At 43.9% G+C, this 17,414-nt stretch overlaps 1 protein-coding gene across 2 annotated transcripts in view; it reads right to left on the bottom strand.

The window, feature by feature from the left end:
• Window positions 1–963: 963 nt before the first annotated feature.
• Window positions 964–17,414, bottom strand: part of LOC139554606 (gamma-enolase) — a 20,899-nt gene continuing 4,448 nt past the window's right edge. The window contains exons 1-12 of one of the 2 annotated variants that reach the window (XM_071367547.1): window positions 13,929–14,041; window positions 11,587–11,672; window positions 11,293–11,388; window positions 11,111–11,169; window positions 10,633–10,702; window positions 10,340–10,473; window positions 9,877–10,099; window positions 5,991–6,188; window positions 5,357–5,558; window positions 4,503–4,611; window positions 4,273–4,331; window positions 964–1,639 (exon numbers count right to left, since the gene is read on the bottom strand). In XM_071367547.1, the coding sequence (XP_071223648.1) occupies window positions 1,570–1,639; window positions 4,273–4,331; window positions 4,503–4,611; window positions 5,357–5,558; window positions 5,991–6,188; window positions 9,877–10,099; window positions 10,340–10,473; window positions 10,633–10,702; window positions 11,111–11,169; window positions 11,293–11,388; window positions 11,587–11,671 (1,305 nt within the window). In that variant the 5' untranslated portion in view covers window position 11,672; window positions 13,929–14,041 and the 3' untranslated portion in view covers window positions 964–1,569. Of the gene's footprint in view, window positions 1,640–4,272; window positions 4,332–4,502; window positions 4,612–5,356; window positions 5,559–5,990; window positions 6,189–9,876; window positions 10,100–10,339; window positions 10,474–10,632; window positions 10,703–11,110; window positions 11,170–11,292; window positions 11,389–11,586; window positions 11,673–13,928; window positions 14,042–17,414 lie in introns of those variants that run through there. The other variant, XM_071367546.1, reaches the window with a different exon arrangement.

The raw sequence follows: 17,414 nt of genomic DNA, 5'->3' as shown, positions 1-17,414 counted from the left end.
CATCAATGTCCTTCCTTCATCAGAACCTTTTACAATGATTGCGTTTTGTCTGAACCTCTACTCACCTGGTTGAGCACCCTCCACTTCTTTCCATTCTAAACAATCAGGATTTTAGTGTTTCCCCTATATTCTTTTAGCAGCAGTGTGCTGCTTTTAAGATCAGAGTAACAAGTTACATATCTTCCTCAGAGAGACCTCCAAGGTAACTAGCAAGCTTTCTTGTAATCCTGAAAGTGTAGTCAACCCAATTTTTAAAGGGATACTTTGAGAATTTTGGCTATCTACTTCCCCAGAAAGGTGAACTAGTGCATACCATTTGTATCTCTGCGTTCAGATTTAAGGAAGCTGCTAACTAGTGTTAGTGCAATGACTGGAAGCCTATGGGGAACCACTAGCTGTTCCTGTGGACTTCCAGTCATTGTGCTAACGCTAGTTAGCATTGGCTCATGAAACTACCTCAATGGATGCATTTACACAGGCAGTCCAAACTCCCTTCAAACTGGATGCAGAGACATACAAATGGTAGATAAAAGGCTTCATTGCCAACATCCTGATGTATCCCTTATAGATATATGTAATAATTGTTAGCTAAGATACAGTAACTTTACACTAGCTAAATGGTAACAATATGGTATAATCAATTCACTTGCCAAACATGAAATAGTGTTACAGCAAGTATTTGCCATCTGTTCTGTATTTACATGGGAATGTTGTGTGATAGTGGGAGCATACTGTGGCATCCAGCGCCGTAAATTGAGAACTACACACAGATGTGCATTGGTTGTAGAACAAGAAAAAGTTAACATCAGTAATTTACATTTGTGTGTAGGTAATGATGTAGGAAGAGATTGCCCCCAAAAGCTGATCTGTCATTTTTGTATAACAAAAGGGGGAGGGTTGTAAGCCGATCCTAGATTTGTACAACACTGATATTAATACAAAAAAAGAGAGTGAGTTTGAAACTGTAAATTAGCATAATTTTATTTCACATTTTTTTCATGACAGGCGTTCTGTCTTTCAACACAGCAATTCTAGTGCCAGAGTAACCAAAGGAAAGTAGGCAAAGAGGAAACGGGGACAAGCTTGGAGGAACAGGCCAATTCCTGCAATCATAGCAACACCAGGAGAGTGTGTGGAAGTAACAAAGAAACAACAAAAACGAGGGATGACTGCAAAGCCAGGAAAGGAAAGTGGAGAAGAGGACGAAGAAGGGAGAGTGCAGTTTTGTGTTATCATGGGTGAATGAGAGCAAACACAACTGCAAAATACAATGTGTATTCTTTTTTTTCAGTCAGCCTGTAGTTAGTCTGTCCTTGTCAGCCGGAGTGTCGCTTTTTTTGTAAACAGCGTTGTGTGTTTAATTTTCTCTGACACATATCTGTCTTTCTTAGGTGCGCTTCAGGCTTCATATCTACACTTGTGTGTCTCTATGTGCTTGTTTGTGTGTGTCGGTTGGTCTCTATATCTTTATCTGTCCATCTGTCTTTGTGTCTCAAAGTAACTGTGCATCTCATGTTGCTTAGTGGCTCTGTGCATATGGTTGGTGGCGATGTGTCTGTCTGTCTGGTCTCACAGGGCAGTGGGGTTTCTGAAGTTATAGCCTGCAAAGCGAGCTTGATCCCCCAACTCCTCCTCGATCCTAAAGAGACCAACAGAATGGACAAGGAGGGAAAGAGAAAACAGGTAAATGCATGTGAACAGAATTTGTATCTGACATCCATTTGCTCAAAGGAAAAGCCCAGGCAATCTGATCCTAGATCTGTGGTTACATACACCTCCATCCGTAACTATTAACCCAGTGATCTGGGGTTATATGAGCTGTTAATAGTGGTCAATGCAATCTGATTCTAGATCTGTACAACTCCTAACTGGAACCATTAACCCAGTGGTCAGGGTGTTATAATGCCTGTTAATGGTGCTGTGATTGGGTAAGAGGCCCTCCCTCCCCTGTCCTGCTAAGAGCCCAATGGGATTGCACTGAGCGGATCCCAGGTGCTCTCCGTGCTCTGACTGGCTCTCACACATGGGGTGACACTGGCGTGCCGTTAGCATGCGCGTCACAGCAATTAGCTTGGCGACGCTTGTTTAGAATGGGATATGTGGGAATATGCTCTTGGCTACGCTCTTATATGTAGACACAGGACTAGATTCAGTTTACTGTAACTGAGTACTAACCTTGAACCATTGAGGGTGGAAGGTGAAACTGACGTTAGATCAGTGTCTAGGGGCAACGTTGTTCTACTCCTATTCTTACTTTTGGGGATTGTTTACCAGGAGCTTGTTGGTCTCTACATAGTACAGCTATGGTATATGTTCATGCATGCTTGTGTAGCACGTGGGGATGTGTGAAACCTACTCCTCAGTCTGAACTGTCCTGCTTGCGCCGCCTCATTTGAGGCGCTAAGACGCTGGAGGGAGGACGGTCACGTGTGTTTGTGAGGCAGAGGTCCCGAGTTCGCGCCAGGTATGGGCCGAATCAGGAGGAAGTGGTACTTGCTAAGCAAGCAGCGTGACGTCCTTTACACTTACAGTTGAAGTCGGAGGTTTACATACACTTAGGTTGGAGTCATAAAAACTATTTTCTCATCCACTCCACACATGTCTTGTTAACAAACTATAGTTTTGGCAAGTGGGTTAGGACATCTACTTTGTGCATGACACAAGTCATTTTCCCAACAATTGTTTACAGACAGATTATTTCACTTATAATTCACTGTATCACAATTCCAGTGGGTCAGAAGTTTACATACACTAAGTTGACTGTGCCTTTAAACAGCTTGGAAAATTCCAGAAAATTATGTCATGGCTTTAGAAGCTTCTGATAGGCTAATTGATATAATTTGAGTCATTTGGAGGTGTACCTGTGGATGTATTTCAAGGCCTACCTTCAAACTCAGTGCCTCTTTGCTTGACATCATGGTAAAATCAAAAGAAATCAGCCAAGACCTCAGAAAAAAATATTGTAGACCTCCACAAGTCTGGTTCATCCTTCGGAGCAAATTCCAAACGCCCGAAGGTACCACGTTCATCTGTACAAACAATAGTACGCAAGTATAAACACCATGGGACCACGCAGCCGTCATACCGCTCAGGAAGGAGACGCGCTATGTCTCCTAGAGATAAACGTACTTTGGTGCGGAAAGTGCAAATCAATCCCAGAACAACAGCAAAGGACCTTGTGAAGATGCTGGAGGCAACGGGTACAAAAGTGTCTATATCCACAGTAAAACAAGTCCTATATCGACATAACTTGAAAGGGCGCTCGGCAAGGAAGAAGCCACTGCTCCAAAACCGCCATAAAAAAGCCAGACTACGGTTTGCAACTGCACATGGGGACAAAGATTGTACTTTTTGGAGAAATGTCCTCTGGTCTGATGAAACAAAAACAGAACTGTTAGGCCATAATGACCATCATCATGTTTGGAGGAAAAAGGGGGAGGCTTGCAAGCCTAAGAACACCATCCCAACCGTGAAGCACAGGGGTGGCAGCATCATGTTGTGGGAGGCTTTGCTGCAGGAGGGACTGGTGCACTTCACAAAACAGATGGCATCATGAGGAAGTAAAATTATGTGGATATATTGAAGTAACATCTCAAGACATCAGTCAGGAAGTTAAAGCTTGGTCGCAAATGGGTCTTCCAAATGGACAATGACCCCAAGCATACTTCCAAAGTTGTGGCAAAATGGCAAAAAAAGGACAACAAAGTCAAGGTATTGGAGTGGCAATCACAAAGCCCTGACCTCAATCCCATAGAAAATTTGTGGGCAGAACTGAAAAAGCATGTCTGAGCAAGGAGGCCTACAAACCTGACTCAGTTACACCAGCTCTGTCAGGAGGAATGGGCCAAAATTCACCCAACTTATTGTGGGAAGCTTGTGGAAGGCTACCTGAAACGTTTGACCCAAGTTAAACAATTTAAAGGCAATGCTACCAAATACTAATTGAGTGTATGTAAACTTCTGACCCACTGGGAATGTGATGGAAGAAATAAAAGCTGAAATAAATACTTTCTCTCTACTATTATTCTGACAGTTCACATTCTTAAAATAAAGTGGTGATCCTAACTGACCTAAGACAGGGAATTTCCGACTTCAACTGTACATGCAATAATACACATACAAGTATATTATTATTCCTTTGCGATGCCGTATTTATTATGGAAAAATTATGATTTATGGTTTTGAGGTGCAGTATGCTTTCACAAGAAGCAATATAAGCCACTGAGTACAATTCGGAGGGATAGCTAAAGAGGATCATGTTTGACCACTGACCTCATGAGCTGGTTGTACTTGGCCAGCCTTTCAGATCTACATGGGGCTCCTGTCTTAATCTGAGAGAGAGAGACAGAATTAGAACAGATTTAGTGAAAGCGATACAATGTTGTGGTCAGATTTGTATAATGGTTGGGGTCTTCTGTGTCTGTATGGGACGCTCCGCATGTCTTTTTGAGTGAGTGAGTGAGTGAGTGAGTGAGTGAGTGAGTGAGTGAGTGAGTGTGTACCTGTCCAGTGCAGAGCCCCACCACCAGGTCAGCGATGAAAGTGTCCTCTGTCTCTCCCGAACGGTGACTGACCATCACCCCCCAGCCATTGGCCTGGGCTAGCTTACACCTGAGAGAGAGAGAGAGAGAGAAGGTGTCAGGCAGCTATATATAGAGAGGGATAAAGAGAGAGTGAGAGGGATAAAGAGAGAGAGAGAAACAAAGGTGGGGGCTCGGAGACAAAAGAGAGGGAGAGTGTAAGAGTAGAATAAGCATGAGGGTACTAAAAGGAGAATAAAGTAAAAGTATGATTGATGGCTATATTAATACATTTTAATTGAACGACTTTGAATGACTGTTGGCTGTACTTACGGTCAAGATTGATGACAACAGTTATAGATGATAGATAGCTGTAAAATGTCAATGATTGATGGCTATGAGTGTTGTAACATTTGACAAGTATATAGATGGAAGTAAAGTATTGGCTATGTAAATATGGCTGATTGATGATAATACGAATGTAAAAAAAAAAAGCTCATTATTTTCTTCATTCAATTATCTTTTATTTAAGTAGGTAACTGCCATTGAGATTGACTTCTCTTTTTCAAGGACTTCCAACCTGGCCAAGAGACTTGATGATTGACGGCTACATAAATGTGCATGACTGACGTCACACTTTACTTGAACCCTACCTACGTCATAAGGGCTACATAACCTTGTTATAGATCATCGTAGTGTTTCTCCTATATATTACCACGTCATCTCTTTTTCAAGGACAACCTGGCCTAGTGATTGAGGTTGACAGATTGGCTTGATGATTGACATCTATATATCAAAGTGATTTATTGACAGGTCATGTGACGTGGGTCTCTTACGCCTGGATGGCTTCAGTGACAGAGCCGATCTGGTTGACTTTGAGCAGTAGGCAGTTGCAGGCCCGCTCCTCGGCAGCCTTCTCTATCCTCTTGGGATTGGTCACCGTCAGGTCGTCCCCGACAACCTGGATGCCCACGGAAGCCGTGAGGCGGGACCAGGCGGCCCAGTCGTCCTGGTCAAACGGGTCCTCGATGGACACCACTACAAAGAGGACAAGGGGAGAAGGGTTTAGTGGAGTGCACACTCAGTTAGGACATGTACTCAGTCGGGGTTTGGAATGGAGGTTTTTCTCTAGGGAGCAAAGCAGTAGACAGCCATAGTGTTGTAAGAGGAAATGTGTTGTGGGATCTTTCAACATGAAGGTAGATATGACCTTGAACTTCTCTTTTGAATGTAAATGTAGGATCAGCCTGTTGCCTCTATAATTTAATTGAATTGAATTGAATGGATCTGAATTGAAACAAATGAATTGAATCAGTCAAGGGACCTCATTGACTTTTTTTTGTGTTATCCCAGGCTAGTTTTTTTTAAATGATGCACTGTGTGTATTTTTTAGTATCTCAAATAAAATCAATCAAATTCATGTCAGATTGAATTAGGAATCCAATAGGTGTCAGGTGACTGTTTGCCTACCTGGGTAGTCGTTAACGAAGCCTTGGTAGATGTCTGACAGCTCCTCTCCGCTGATGTGCCTGTCAGCGTCCGGAGGAGACTTGAAGTCCAGGTCGTACTTCCCCTCGCGGTAGAACTCGGACGCCGCCACATCCATCCCGATCACCACCTTATCCGTGAAGCCCGCTTTCTCGATGGCTGTCTTTATCAGCTCCAACGCTGAGGGGAGAGACGGAAAGAGGGAGGGGAGGATGGGAGGAAAGAAAGATAAGTGTTGGGCGGAGATAGAGAACGAGAGAGGAAGGGTGTAAGGGTAGACTCTACCTAGCCTGTGAATCACTCTGTTTCTGCTTTAGCCTACTTGTCTTGTTGCTTGTTTGGTGACATGATACTGCTGTGTTGCTGAATGCAGAAATAGTCAAGTATCCAAGCTAGCGTGGGGTCGAGAGTGAGGCAGAAAGGTTGCAAGAATACATACATGATTCTGTTCTAGATGCTAGAGAGATACTACAGAGCAAAATCTATTCTAAGAGCCTACAGCTGACACTCCTTTAGGCTTTTCACACTTCTTTTTGATCTTGCCAGGGTTTCGACTTCCTGTCACACCTAGCTACTTCAATAGTGGGATAGCGGCATCACTCTTTCCCCAAGGCCCAGGGTTATCTCTCTCTCTCTTCTCTCTCTCTCTCTTCTTTCTCTCTCTTCTCTCTCTCTTCTTTCTCTCTCTTCTCTCTCTCTTCTCTCTCTCTCTTCTCTCACACACACACACACACACACACACACACACACACACACACACACACACACACACACACACACACACACACACACACACACACACACACACACACACACACACACACACACACACACACACAAACACACACACACACAGTTAGTTCAAAGATCATCTGATACACATTGCCTTGGCTGTTGGGAAATGTGAGAAAAGAAAGCCTTGAGGAGGACACGTTGTGACAAACATACAGATGGGCAGACACTGTACCAGAGGCAGGTTGGAAACTCATTAAAGCATACCACCTTAGATTTAGGATTTTATCTCTAACACCATTTTAGATTTATGGCTGCTGTTGTCCCATAGACATCGCAGCAAAGACTAGATTGTGGGTGAAACAATTTGTCTATTGGTGTAAATGCTCATACAGAATGTGGGCAACCAAAAACAGTCCACTATTTTCAGTGCCACCAACTATGACTGTGGTGGCCACGGAATTTCGTCAGCCGGCGATTGTCAAGGAAATAACTGTCGGTCTCACGGTAATTGACCGTTAATGAACATAAACACATTTAGCATATCTTGGCTTCCACACAGCCTACAGGCCACTGATGCTGACCTTTGGAACATCTACACTTTAAAAAGTCTAATAAATCCATGTAATATAGCATACACCTTCACAATAAATCCATTATTTATTTTAGACAGGTCAAAAGAAGCATGATATGAAGGAAATGTAGTCTATTTCAGGAGAACAGAATAGCATAGCAGTTGTCCTTATGTTAGGTCCTCATCTGGCTATGCCAAATGGCTGTGGGCTACATTAGTTCATTTAGCAGACAAGATTTTCTTAGAATTCCATGGCATTATGTTATAGTACGAAGAAGACAATTGAACAAAGCTGAATAAAAGAAAGGATATTTTCTCCAAACGATCTGTGGGAGTGTGCACATGCAACTATTCTGTGTTGAGCGGTTAACAAAGAAATAGGTACTCCTATATGCTTAATTTAGAGTTATTAATGTAACTTTAGTTGTTCTACAAACGTTGGGCTATATGTTTTGATTTGTAATACATTGTAAGGCTGCATGATAAGACTCTAATGATGATTTGAAAAAAGTAACTTGAAAGATATGAGCTCTGTCTCATTCACAATTTGACAAGCACTTGATAATGCCTCGAATTTCACGGCAGCTCCCCTTTGTGTGGCCGTTGTGCCCTTGGCCCGGAGTGCTGCGTTGTGCGCTTCTCCCTGAGTGCTGCCCGCTCCGAAGCCCCTCTCACTCACATGGCACTCCATCATGTGATCGGGTCTTTCTCACAGGCTACAAGTGAAGACAGACACATCGGAGACGCAACTGTGCACATCCTTATCTAATTCCAAGGCGCATATTGAAGATACTGGATGAACTGTCCACATTTACTTTTCATCAGCCAACAAGATGAGGCCTAACGAACAGAAAAAGCACTAGCCTATGTCAATCTACTATCCCCCATAGTACAAAAGTTGACCTATTCTATTCTGTGCGAGTAATAAATATTCCAAACATAGTCTGGGACAGTTGTGGGATGTGATAGATTCCAAATTAATACAACTACTAGCATCCCTCCCAAAAAAATTGGCTTTGTAGCTGACGCAACAGATCAGAGCGTTTAGCTTAAAATGTTGATAAACAGCGGTCTAAGGCACTGCATCTCAGTGCAAGAGGCGTCACTACAGTCCTTGGTTCGAATCCAGGCTGAATCACATCCGGACGTGATTGGGAGTTCCATAGGGCGGCGCACAATTGGCCCAGCGTCGTCCGAGTTTGGCCGGGGTCATTGTAAATAAGAATTTGTTCTTAACTGACTTGCCTAGTTAAATAAAGGTTAAATAAAATAAAAACATTTGGCTATTTCTTCACATTATAAGCACAGCAATGTGTACACGACAGAAGGCTATAAGCATTAGCAGGAAAACAGCATTTTCAAAATGTGATTACGCATGTAATGCTTTTATTATAGAAGGTGCATTTTTATGGTGAAAATGATCTTCCAAACTTGAAACTCATGAGTTGCGTATGTACGCCAGTTAGGCTCTACACCCCTTATAAAGCAGATTAATGTGCTTCATTTTAAGAAGTTATTTGGCCACTTTATTTGTGATACAAACCTTATCAAAACATATAGGCTTATAGGCTAGGCTACAAGAGGTGTGCGACTATGATTCTAAAAAGTTGCGCAAAAAAAGGGCATTGTCTCTTGCCTTACGCTGGGCATCATTCACTAGTGATAATATATAATTATCACAGTAATTCACAAGTGATAGGCTAATATTGTCACCCATCAGACTATTCTTGATTTAATCTTGTCTTTACATATACTAAATAATATATGTGTGAAATTTGTTTTGATTTGATCTCGAAACAGGGGCAGGGGAAAAAATACATCTTAAATGGCGAATGGAGTACTGCTTTTACCTTGGTTAATTTTCATGCCATCTAGGTAGGCTATACTCATGTTGTAAAGATATGCAATGTGCTTAGTATTAGGAAAGTTGAGAAATAAACATAGTAGGCCTAGCCTATGGAAAGCTGATTGGATCCTCCTCTTTTTAATAGAGGCCATCACTCTTTTTTCTCGCGCAATTGCATAACCTATAGAAATGTTGCGCAACATGAGCTCATGGGCTCTCATTAAGTGTTTCAATAGATAGTCGATGACATTTGCATTGATGTCAGAGTGATTAGAAAGAAAATAGAGTGCTGAGTACCAGGCAGTTAGCAAGTTTGGTAGGCTACTAATGACCATCAGCAGCGTCAGCGCTTGGAGAAGCCTAATTACCGTGACTAAACGGTGCAACAGCCCTACCCCCAAGAGCATGTATAATTTGAACCCTGGTTAAAGTGTTACCAGAGTCGTGTTCAGTGGGGCACACAGCAAAATGTTTTGAAACAGAAAACAAAAACGTTGTCCATACTGCTTTCTTGTGTTTGGTACGTTATGAACATGACCCAAGATAGAAGTAAAGTGCCATGGATATCCTATGGTTGGATTTGTACCGGAGATATCTTGCTCGGTAATCCAACGTCTTAACCATTAAATCAACTATAAAATCCCTGTAGACCGAGGGTGACAACTGGGTTTACAGGTCACAAGACTGTGGTTCTAAATTAACTCTGCTGCACTTACCCTCACTGTTCTCCAGGATATTGGGGGCGAACCCCCCCTCGTCGCCCACGTTGGTAGCGTCCTGGCCGTACTTCTCCTGGATCACCCCCCTGAGCGTGTGGTACAGCTCGGAGCCCACCCGAAGCGCGTCTCTGAAAGACTCCGCCCCGACAGGAAGTACCATGAACTCCTGCATGGCTAGCTTGTTGCCCGCGTGGGAGCCTCCGTTGATCACGTTGAACGCCTGGGAAGGAGATGAGAGGAGACAAAGGGGAATTAGCAGTTAGGCCAATACCCATGTTCAGCAGATACTGGTACAGTTTCTAATTTCCCATATATTTTTCATATACAGTATATTTCCTTTATAACATACATACCATTATGGTAAAACCATTCACACAATGACTGTTTCAGTGTTGAATCATTGTTATTATGCTACTGCTACACCTTCTCTGATATAACCGTTATATAAGTAGTGTCTTACTGGAACTGGAAGCACCAGCTCTGTGTTTCCCGCCAAGTCAGCGATGTGACGGTACAGGGGGACCTCTTTTTCTGCTGCACCAGCCTTGCAAATGGCCAGGGAGACTCCCAGGATAGCATTAGCACCAAACTGAGCTGTCGACGAGGAGGGAAATGTGACAAATTTCAAAAAGGTACCAAAATCCGGGTTCAGACAAAAGCCCATTCTCTCAGTTGATGGTGGACCTGAACTGATTGGGGGATACATCTTGACACATTTGATCTGTTTCTTTGGTAGGAACCCGGGAGACTCACACTTGTTCTCTGTGCCGTCCATTTCAATCATCGTGTTGTCCAGTTGCTCCTGCTCCACAACACTGATACCCTATGGGACACGTCATATTTACACAGTTCCTTTACAAGCATATTAAAACGTTCATTATATTGGTAAGTCATCGAGGACCAATTCTCTAATTCAACAAATGGATGGATGACCCGCGACATATCTGCACACAAGAAATATCTCATATTTGCAGCCACCTATGAGCCAAACCCTCAAAAGTATTACCTCTTGCACACATCATAGATGTAACAAATTTGATTGTATAGAATCAGAGGTACAACATCATTGAGTTGTAAGATGTTCAGCTCATTTCTATATCTACGTTCTATAACCGCAGCCCAATGTCTGTCTCTCTCTCTCTCATCTGCAAATCTATATGCACTCACAAGAAAACATGATCACTGTCATCTAGCTGACAAAACACGTCCAAATCACAGTCCTTCAACTCACCGATGCTATGAGGGCAGGAGCCAGAGTGTCATTGATGTGGCCCACTGCCTTGAGCACACCTAGAGCAGAGAAAGAAGGCAGATAGGAGAGAAAATGGGGACGGAGGGACAAACATCATTCTGTTTACTCAAGCATTAGATATACACGCACGCACGCACGCGCACGCACACACACAAACCAACCTTTGCCCTTGTAGCGGCTCTTGTCTCCATCCCTCAGCTCTAGAGCCTCATAGATGCCTGTGGACGCTCCGCTGGGCACTGCAGCCCTGAAAAGACCTGAGAGAGACAGAAAGAGAAGGAGGGAAATGTAAGAGATGACAACAGAGAGAGTGACGTTAGGGGGGAATGATCCGGGAAACAGTACGAGGCCTTAGACGGCGACGCTCTTAAGAATTTTATTGCAGCTTTTGGCTAATCTTAACGCTCTTTGTACGGTGCGATACTACGCTTGTAGACAGGCTTGAGAGGGGTCACCTTTCTCTGTGCACAGGTCCACCTCCACAGTGGGGTTTCCCCGGGAGTCGAGGATCTCCCTCGCAACGATGCTGACAATCGACATCCTGTGAAAGAGAGAGAGAAAAGGGGGGAGAGAAAGAGAGAGAAGGGGGGAGAAAGAGAGAGAGAGAGAAGGGGGGAGAGAAAGAGAGAGAGAGAAGGGGGGAGAGAAAGAAAGAGAAGGGGGGGAGAGAAAGAGAGAGAGAGAAGGGGGGAGAGAAAGAGAGCGAAGGGGGGGAGAAAGAGAGAGAGAGATCATAAGTGGCTCTATTTTTACCATTGCATTTGCACATACAGTAAGGAAGTGCATAATGGGAGTGCAAATGGGGTGTGCAGAGAGTGACATTACGGTTGCTATAAACCATCATGATTTATGAAAGAGTTCCCCCATGTGAAGTTGGAAATGAACAGATTTCACAATGCTTCGTGTACCAGAAGGTCAGATGGAGCTATTACCACGGTAAAAGGACCAGACTAAAATATATTCTAAGTCCATGATGCTTAAACATGGCTCACTCACACACTATGTCGCTATCAGGTGTGGAATCGGTGGACGGTCGGTGACTCGAGAGAAACGACGACATGGCTCCGAGTCACTTGGCTCACGACTCCACGAGACACAGGGAATCCGTCACCGCCATTGGTCAAGATTGGACTGTCGGCGCCCACCATGTCGAGCATTACCCATAAATCCACAGGCTAAAAGGCTAGGATTTATGTGTTGGTATGGATGTGGGTACACAGACCCGCGAGCCACTGCGGCTCCTCATGACGAGTGCACATCCCTGCCCTATGCTGTACCATATGATGTCATTATAATGTCCCTTATTAATAGTACTAGGTCTCGAACAGTCTTTGTTGCTAATTGCTCACTTATTTGAATTAACAAAATAACATGGATCCCTACAGAACTGCACAGCTATATAATCTCCGGTCTTTACAGAAAGACTGAAATGTTACAGCAACTGAAATGACAACTGAAATATTGTGCGCTGAATAATAAGCCCTTGTACACTTACAGCTCTATTCCTTGACAACCCCCCTCATTCTGTCAGCCATTACTGTGTAAAAATGTATGAATGTCGCTGGGTGTTTTTCACTGAAATGGTTGTGGTGCAGAAATATATTACACCTACCTTTCAGCCCCGTACTTTTCAGCCACTATGAATGTATTTAACCTTATGTTCTACATTTAAATGCTTGTGATTTAATGGGGCCACAATATGCATAAATCCCTATCCACTTTCAGCCAATCAGCCCCATCCATTATCGTGACACATACATGAATGCAGCTGTAAGTTATATAACCCCTCCCTCCCAGCAGTGTGCAGCATGAGGACACCCATGTCCACACCGCACCTCCTGAAGATTGCAGCACTCAGCACAAATACCCAGAGAGAGAGAGCGTTATAAGAGGGAGGGAGGGAGGGAGGGAGGGGGGGAGGGAGGGGTGAGGCGATGGGGAGAAAAAGAGATAAATCATTAAATCCCTCCTTTTGGCTGAAGAAGAGAGGAGATTCAGAGATGGAGGGATGGAGGGATGGAGGAGGAGGAGAGAGGGATGGTTGGGTAAAAAGGAGAGCAGGAAGGGAGAGAGAGAGGGACGAGGAAGGATCATTTTTGCAGGAGTGGCACCGATTGCAGACACGCCGACACAGACGCATGGAGAGCAGTCTAACGCATGGCACACACACACACACACACACTTTTGCAGACGCTGACACTATCCCTCTTGCTCACACATTCACTGTACATATATACACACACAAACACACATACTGATACAGACATTCAAGGTTCTCTCCTCCCCTTCACCGTCTCTCGGGCACACATACACATTCTCTCTCAAACACACACACACAGATGTGTAGAGCTTCTCCTTTCCTCTCCCTGCCTCACACACACACACACAGTAGCTCTAACACAATCACATTTTCTCCATACACACACACAGATCATGCACTGAGGCAACTTCAAAGAACCCAGACACAAATGCTCTAATACAATCTGACACACACGTACACACAGTACACACAAACACACACTCACAGTGAATCAATATAACACCTCGAACCCAGAGCCAGGCAGGGCTGACACATTAGTTAGCATACACAACCGTAATGCCTCACATACAGAACTAAGCAGGAAGCATCATCACCATCATCATCAGCATCATCACCGCGACCTACTCCAACCCAGCACATATCTGCTACTGGGAGGCAATCAATACAAGATGCAGGAATAAAACAGGGGATGACAGCCTGGAGAATGAAAAGAGAGCGGAAGAGGGAGAGAAGAGAATGAGGATTTTCCATCGTTACCTGCCGTTTGTGTGTTCCGCCTAATAGGGAAAGCCAGAAAATACTGGAGACGGATGAGAGAGGGAGAGAAACAGAGAGAGGGAGAGCAGAGACGAGGAAAACAGAGGGTGGGGGTCAAATGTGTGACAGAAGGGGGAGGGGATGACTCAGAAAAAGATGCTGAGAAAAGAGGAGCGAGAGAGGGAAGAGAGTGGGGAGGGTTGATTAATTAGACAGAAAGAGGGATGGAGGAGAGGTGGAAAAACAGGGTGCTGCATTTTGAACTGCATTTCAGCGGTAAAAATAGAGAGGGGAAGGAACAAGTGGTCTGTCTACACCCTTCTCGCTCTCTCTCATCTCTTTCCCTCTCATTTCTCTTTCCCACTCTCATTTCTCTTTCCCACTCTCATCTCTCTTTCCCTCTCTCATCTCTCTTTCCCTCTCTCATCTCTCTTTCCCTCTCTCATCTCTCATTTCTCTTTCATCTCTCTTCCCCTCTCTCTCATCTCTCTTCCCCTCTCTCTCATCTCTTTCCCTCTCTCATCTCTCTTTCCCTCTCTCATCTCTCTTTCCCTCTCTCATCTCTCTTTCCCTCTCTCATCTCTCTTCTCTCTTTCCCACTCTCTCATATCTCTCTTTACCTCTCTAATCTCTCATCTCTCTTTCCCTCTCTCTCATATCTCTCGTTCCCTCTCTCTCATTTCTCTCTTTCCCTCTCTCTCATATCTCTCTTTCCCACTCTCATCTCTCTTCCCCTCTCTCTCATATCTCTCTTTCCCTCTCTCTCATATCTCTCTTTCCCTCTCTCATCTCTCTTTCCCACTCATCTCTCTCTCTCATCTGTCTCTTTCATGATGCTGTAAAGGCTGTGTAGTCGGTATACAAGGCACCGTTCATATACTGTGCACCATTGCATCATCTATACTAAACACTGGCTCAGCAATGATGCACCTACAGCGTATACCACTTCTTATATATGACTAACTGTATAGGCACTAAACAATGAACGGCAATGTTGCACTGCTACAGCATCAAAGTGGATTTGGAAACATTGAATGTATTCCCCATTCTATAGCATATATCAAAATTACTACTACTTTCTTGTTGTTTGAAAAATGTTTGTAAACTGTAAGAGAACAATTACACGTAAGAAATACCAACACATTTCAAATGTATTTTGCTTTAAGATGTGCTTATATGCAAAACCATCCATGAAAAGTAATGCCCTTAAAAATGGCAACTTGTTGATTACTGGAAGAGTTTAATGTTTTAGGACTGCTTGATGGTTATACAGATAGACAGGCGGTGTGGGTTAAACAGCGTTTGTGTACACATTTATTTATTTATCTTTAGTATTTTTTTTAAATGAACCTTTATTTAACAAGGCAAGACAGTTAAGAACAAATTCTTATTTACAATGGCGGCCTACCCCGGCCGATTGTCCGCCGCCCTATGGGACTCCCAATCCCGGCCGGATGTGATACAGCCTGGAATCGAACCAGGGACTGTAGTGACGCCTCTTGCACTGAGATGCAGTGCCTTAGACCGCTGCACCACACGGGAGCACATGCGTGTGTGCGCATTCCTGTGTATGTGCATTTGTGTGTGTGTGCATTCCTGTGCATGCATGTACGTGTGTGTGTGTGTGGTTTGGTGTGGGTGTGTATGCCTAGACAGAGGAGTGAGAGATCTATAATTCTATAATTAAATGGCCAAGTAAAAATGGGATTATCTTTGGAATACAACAACAACAATGTCCTTGACACCCATCTCACTCAGAAAGAGAAAGAGAGAGAGAGAGAACTGTACAGGGAAAGTGCCTCTATCCAACTGCTATTTTAATCATGGTTGATTGACAACATTTCCTCCGCCCTCTGGTCACACGTCTGGTTCTCTAACCTCTGTTTCAGTCCACACAGCTGCTCCTGTCCCATCCTCCTTCCTCTCATTTCCTCTTTTCCAATGTTTGTGTGGGGAGTGTGAATGTGAGGGTGGGGTTGTTCTGTATGTGTGTGTGTGTGTGTGTGTCTGTGTTATTTGTGAGGAGGGAGGGAGACAGAGGAGGTGCAGATGTCAGGGGAGGCACAGGGGTGTATGGGAGGCCAGTGGACAGAGAGCCAGTGTGTCAGTAAGGGGAGTATGGACTCCTCTCCTAGGGCAGTGTGTGTGTGTGTGTGTGTGTGTGTGTGTGTGTGAGATAATGCATTGGTGTTAACGCTCTAGCTTCTAACCATCCTCTATCGTTTCCAGATTCATGTCGAGATTCATGGACACATTACTTTCTATAGGCGGATGCTGGATGACGAGGGGGGTGTGCCAACAGCTGTTCAGTGTGTAGGCTATGCATGGGTAGCTTTGTTTGCAGGTGTATCGAAAAATGTGTGGACTGCAGAATTCCTATACTACCTAATTTATCAGATACACTACACTAGCTCCACATTGTCCAGATGTCTTATGTCCTTCTCGTTTGTTTTCTGCCTTGAACTGTGCCTTCATATCAGGGGTCTAAAGCGGCTTCCTGCTCCTCCTGTCTCTGTATCCTTCGTTGTGATCTGGAAATTGGATTGATAAAAGCAATATGGTGGATGTGGTCTATGAGCCAATGGCTGTCGCTTGTCTAGTTCTTTTAAATCAGTTCAGATATACAGTGCCTTCTGGAAAGTATTCAGACCCCTTGACTTTTTCCACATTTTGTTACGTTACAGCCTTATTCTATAATTGATTGAATAGTTCCCCCCCCCCCCCCCCTCATCAATCGAAATCAAATCAAAGTTTATCTGTCACATGCGCCGAATACAACAGGTGTAGACCTTACAGTGAAATGCTTACTTAATGAGCCTTTAACCAACAGTGCAGTTAAGAAAAATAAGTGTTAAGTAAAAAATAGATAAGTAAAAAATTAAAGTAACAAATAATAAAAGAGCAGCAGTAAAATAACAGTAGCGAGGCTATATACAGGGGGTAATAAACCGAGAGTAGCAGCAGCGTAAAAGGGGGGGGCAATGCAAGTAGTCTGGGTAGCCATTTGATTAGATGTTCAGCAGTCTTATGGCTTGGGGGTAGAAGCTGTTAAGAAGCCTTTTGGACCTAGACTTGGCGCTCTGGTACCGCTTGCCGTGCGGTAGCAGAGAGAACAGTCTATGACTAGGGTGGCTGGAGTCTTTGACAATTTGTAGGGCCTTCCTCTGACACTGCCTGGTATAGAGGTCCTGGATGGCAGGAAGCTTGGCCCCAGTGATGTACTGGGCCGTACGCACTACCCTCTGTAGTGCCCTGCGGTCGGAGGCCGAGCAGTTGCCATAACAGGCAGTGATGCAACCAGTCAGGATGCTCTCGATGGTGCAGCTGTAGAACTTTGAGGATAGGCTTTGTTGAAAGCTTCACGACTGTCTTGGTGTGTTTGTCTACACACAATACCCCATAAGGACAAAGCAAGAACAGGTTTGTAGAAAATTTTGCTAATTTATAAAAAAATAAAATAAATGAAATATCACATTTACATAGGTA

This window comes from Salvelinus alpinus, chromosome 26, assembly GCF_045679555.1.
Source record: "Salvelinus alpinus chromosome 26, SLU_Salpinus.1, whole genome shotgun sequence".
Lineage (NCBI taxonomy): Eukaryota > Metazoa > Chordata > Actinopteri > Salmoniformes > Salmonidae > Salvelinus > Salvelinus alpinus.
Note: the sequence above shows the minus strand (reverse complement) of the source record. Positions and strands in the feature narration are given on the sequence as shown.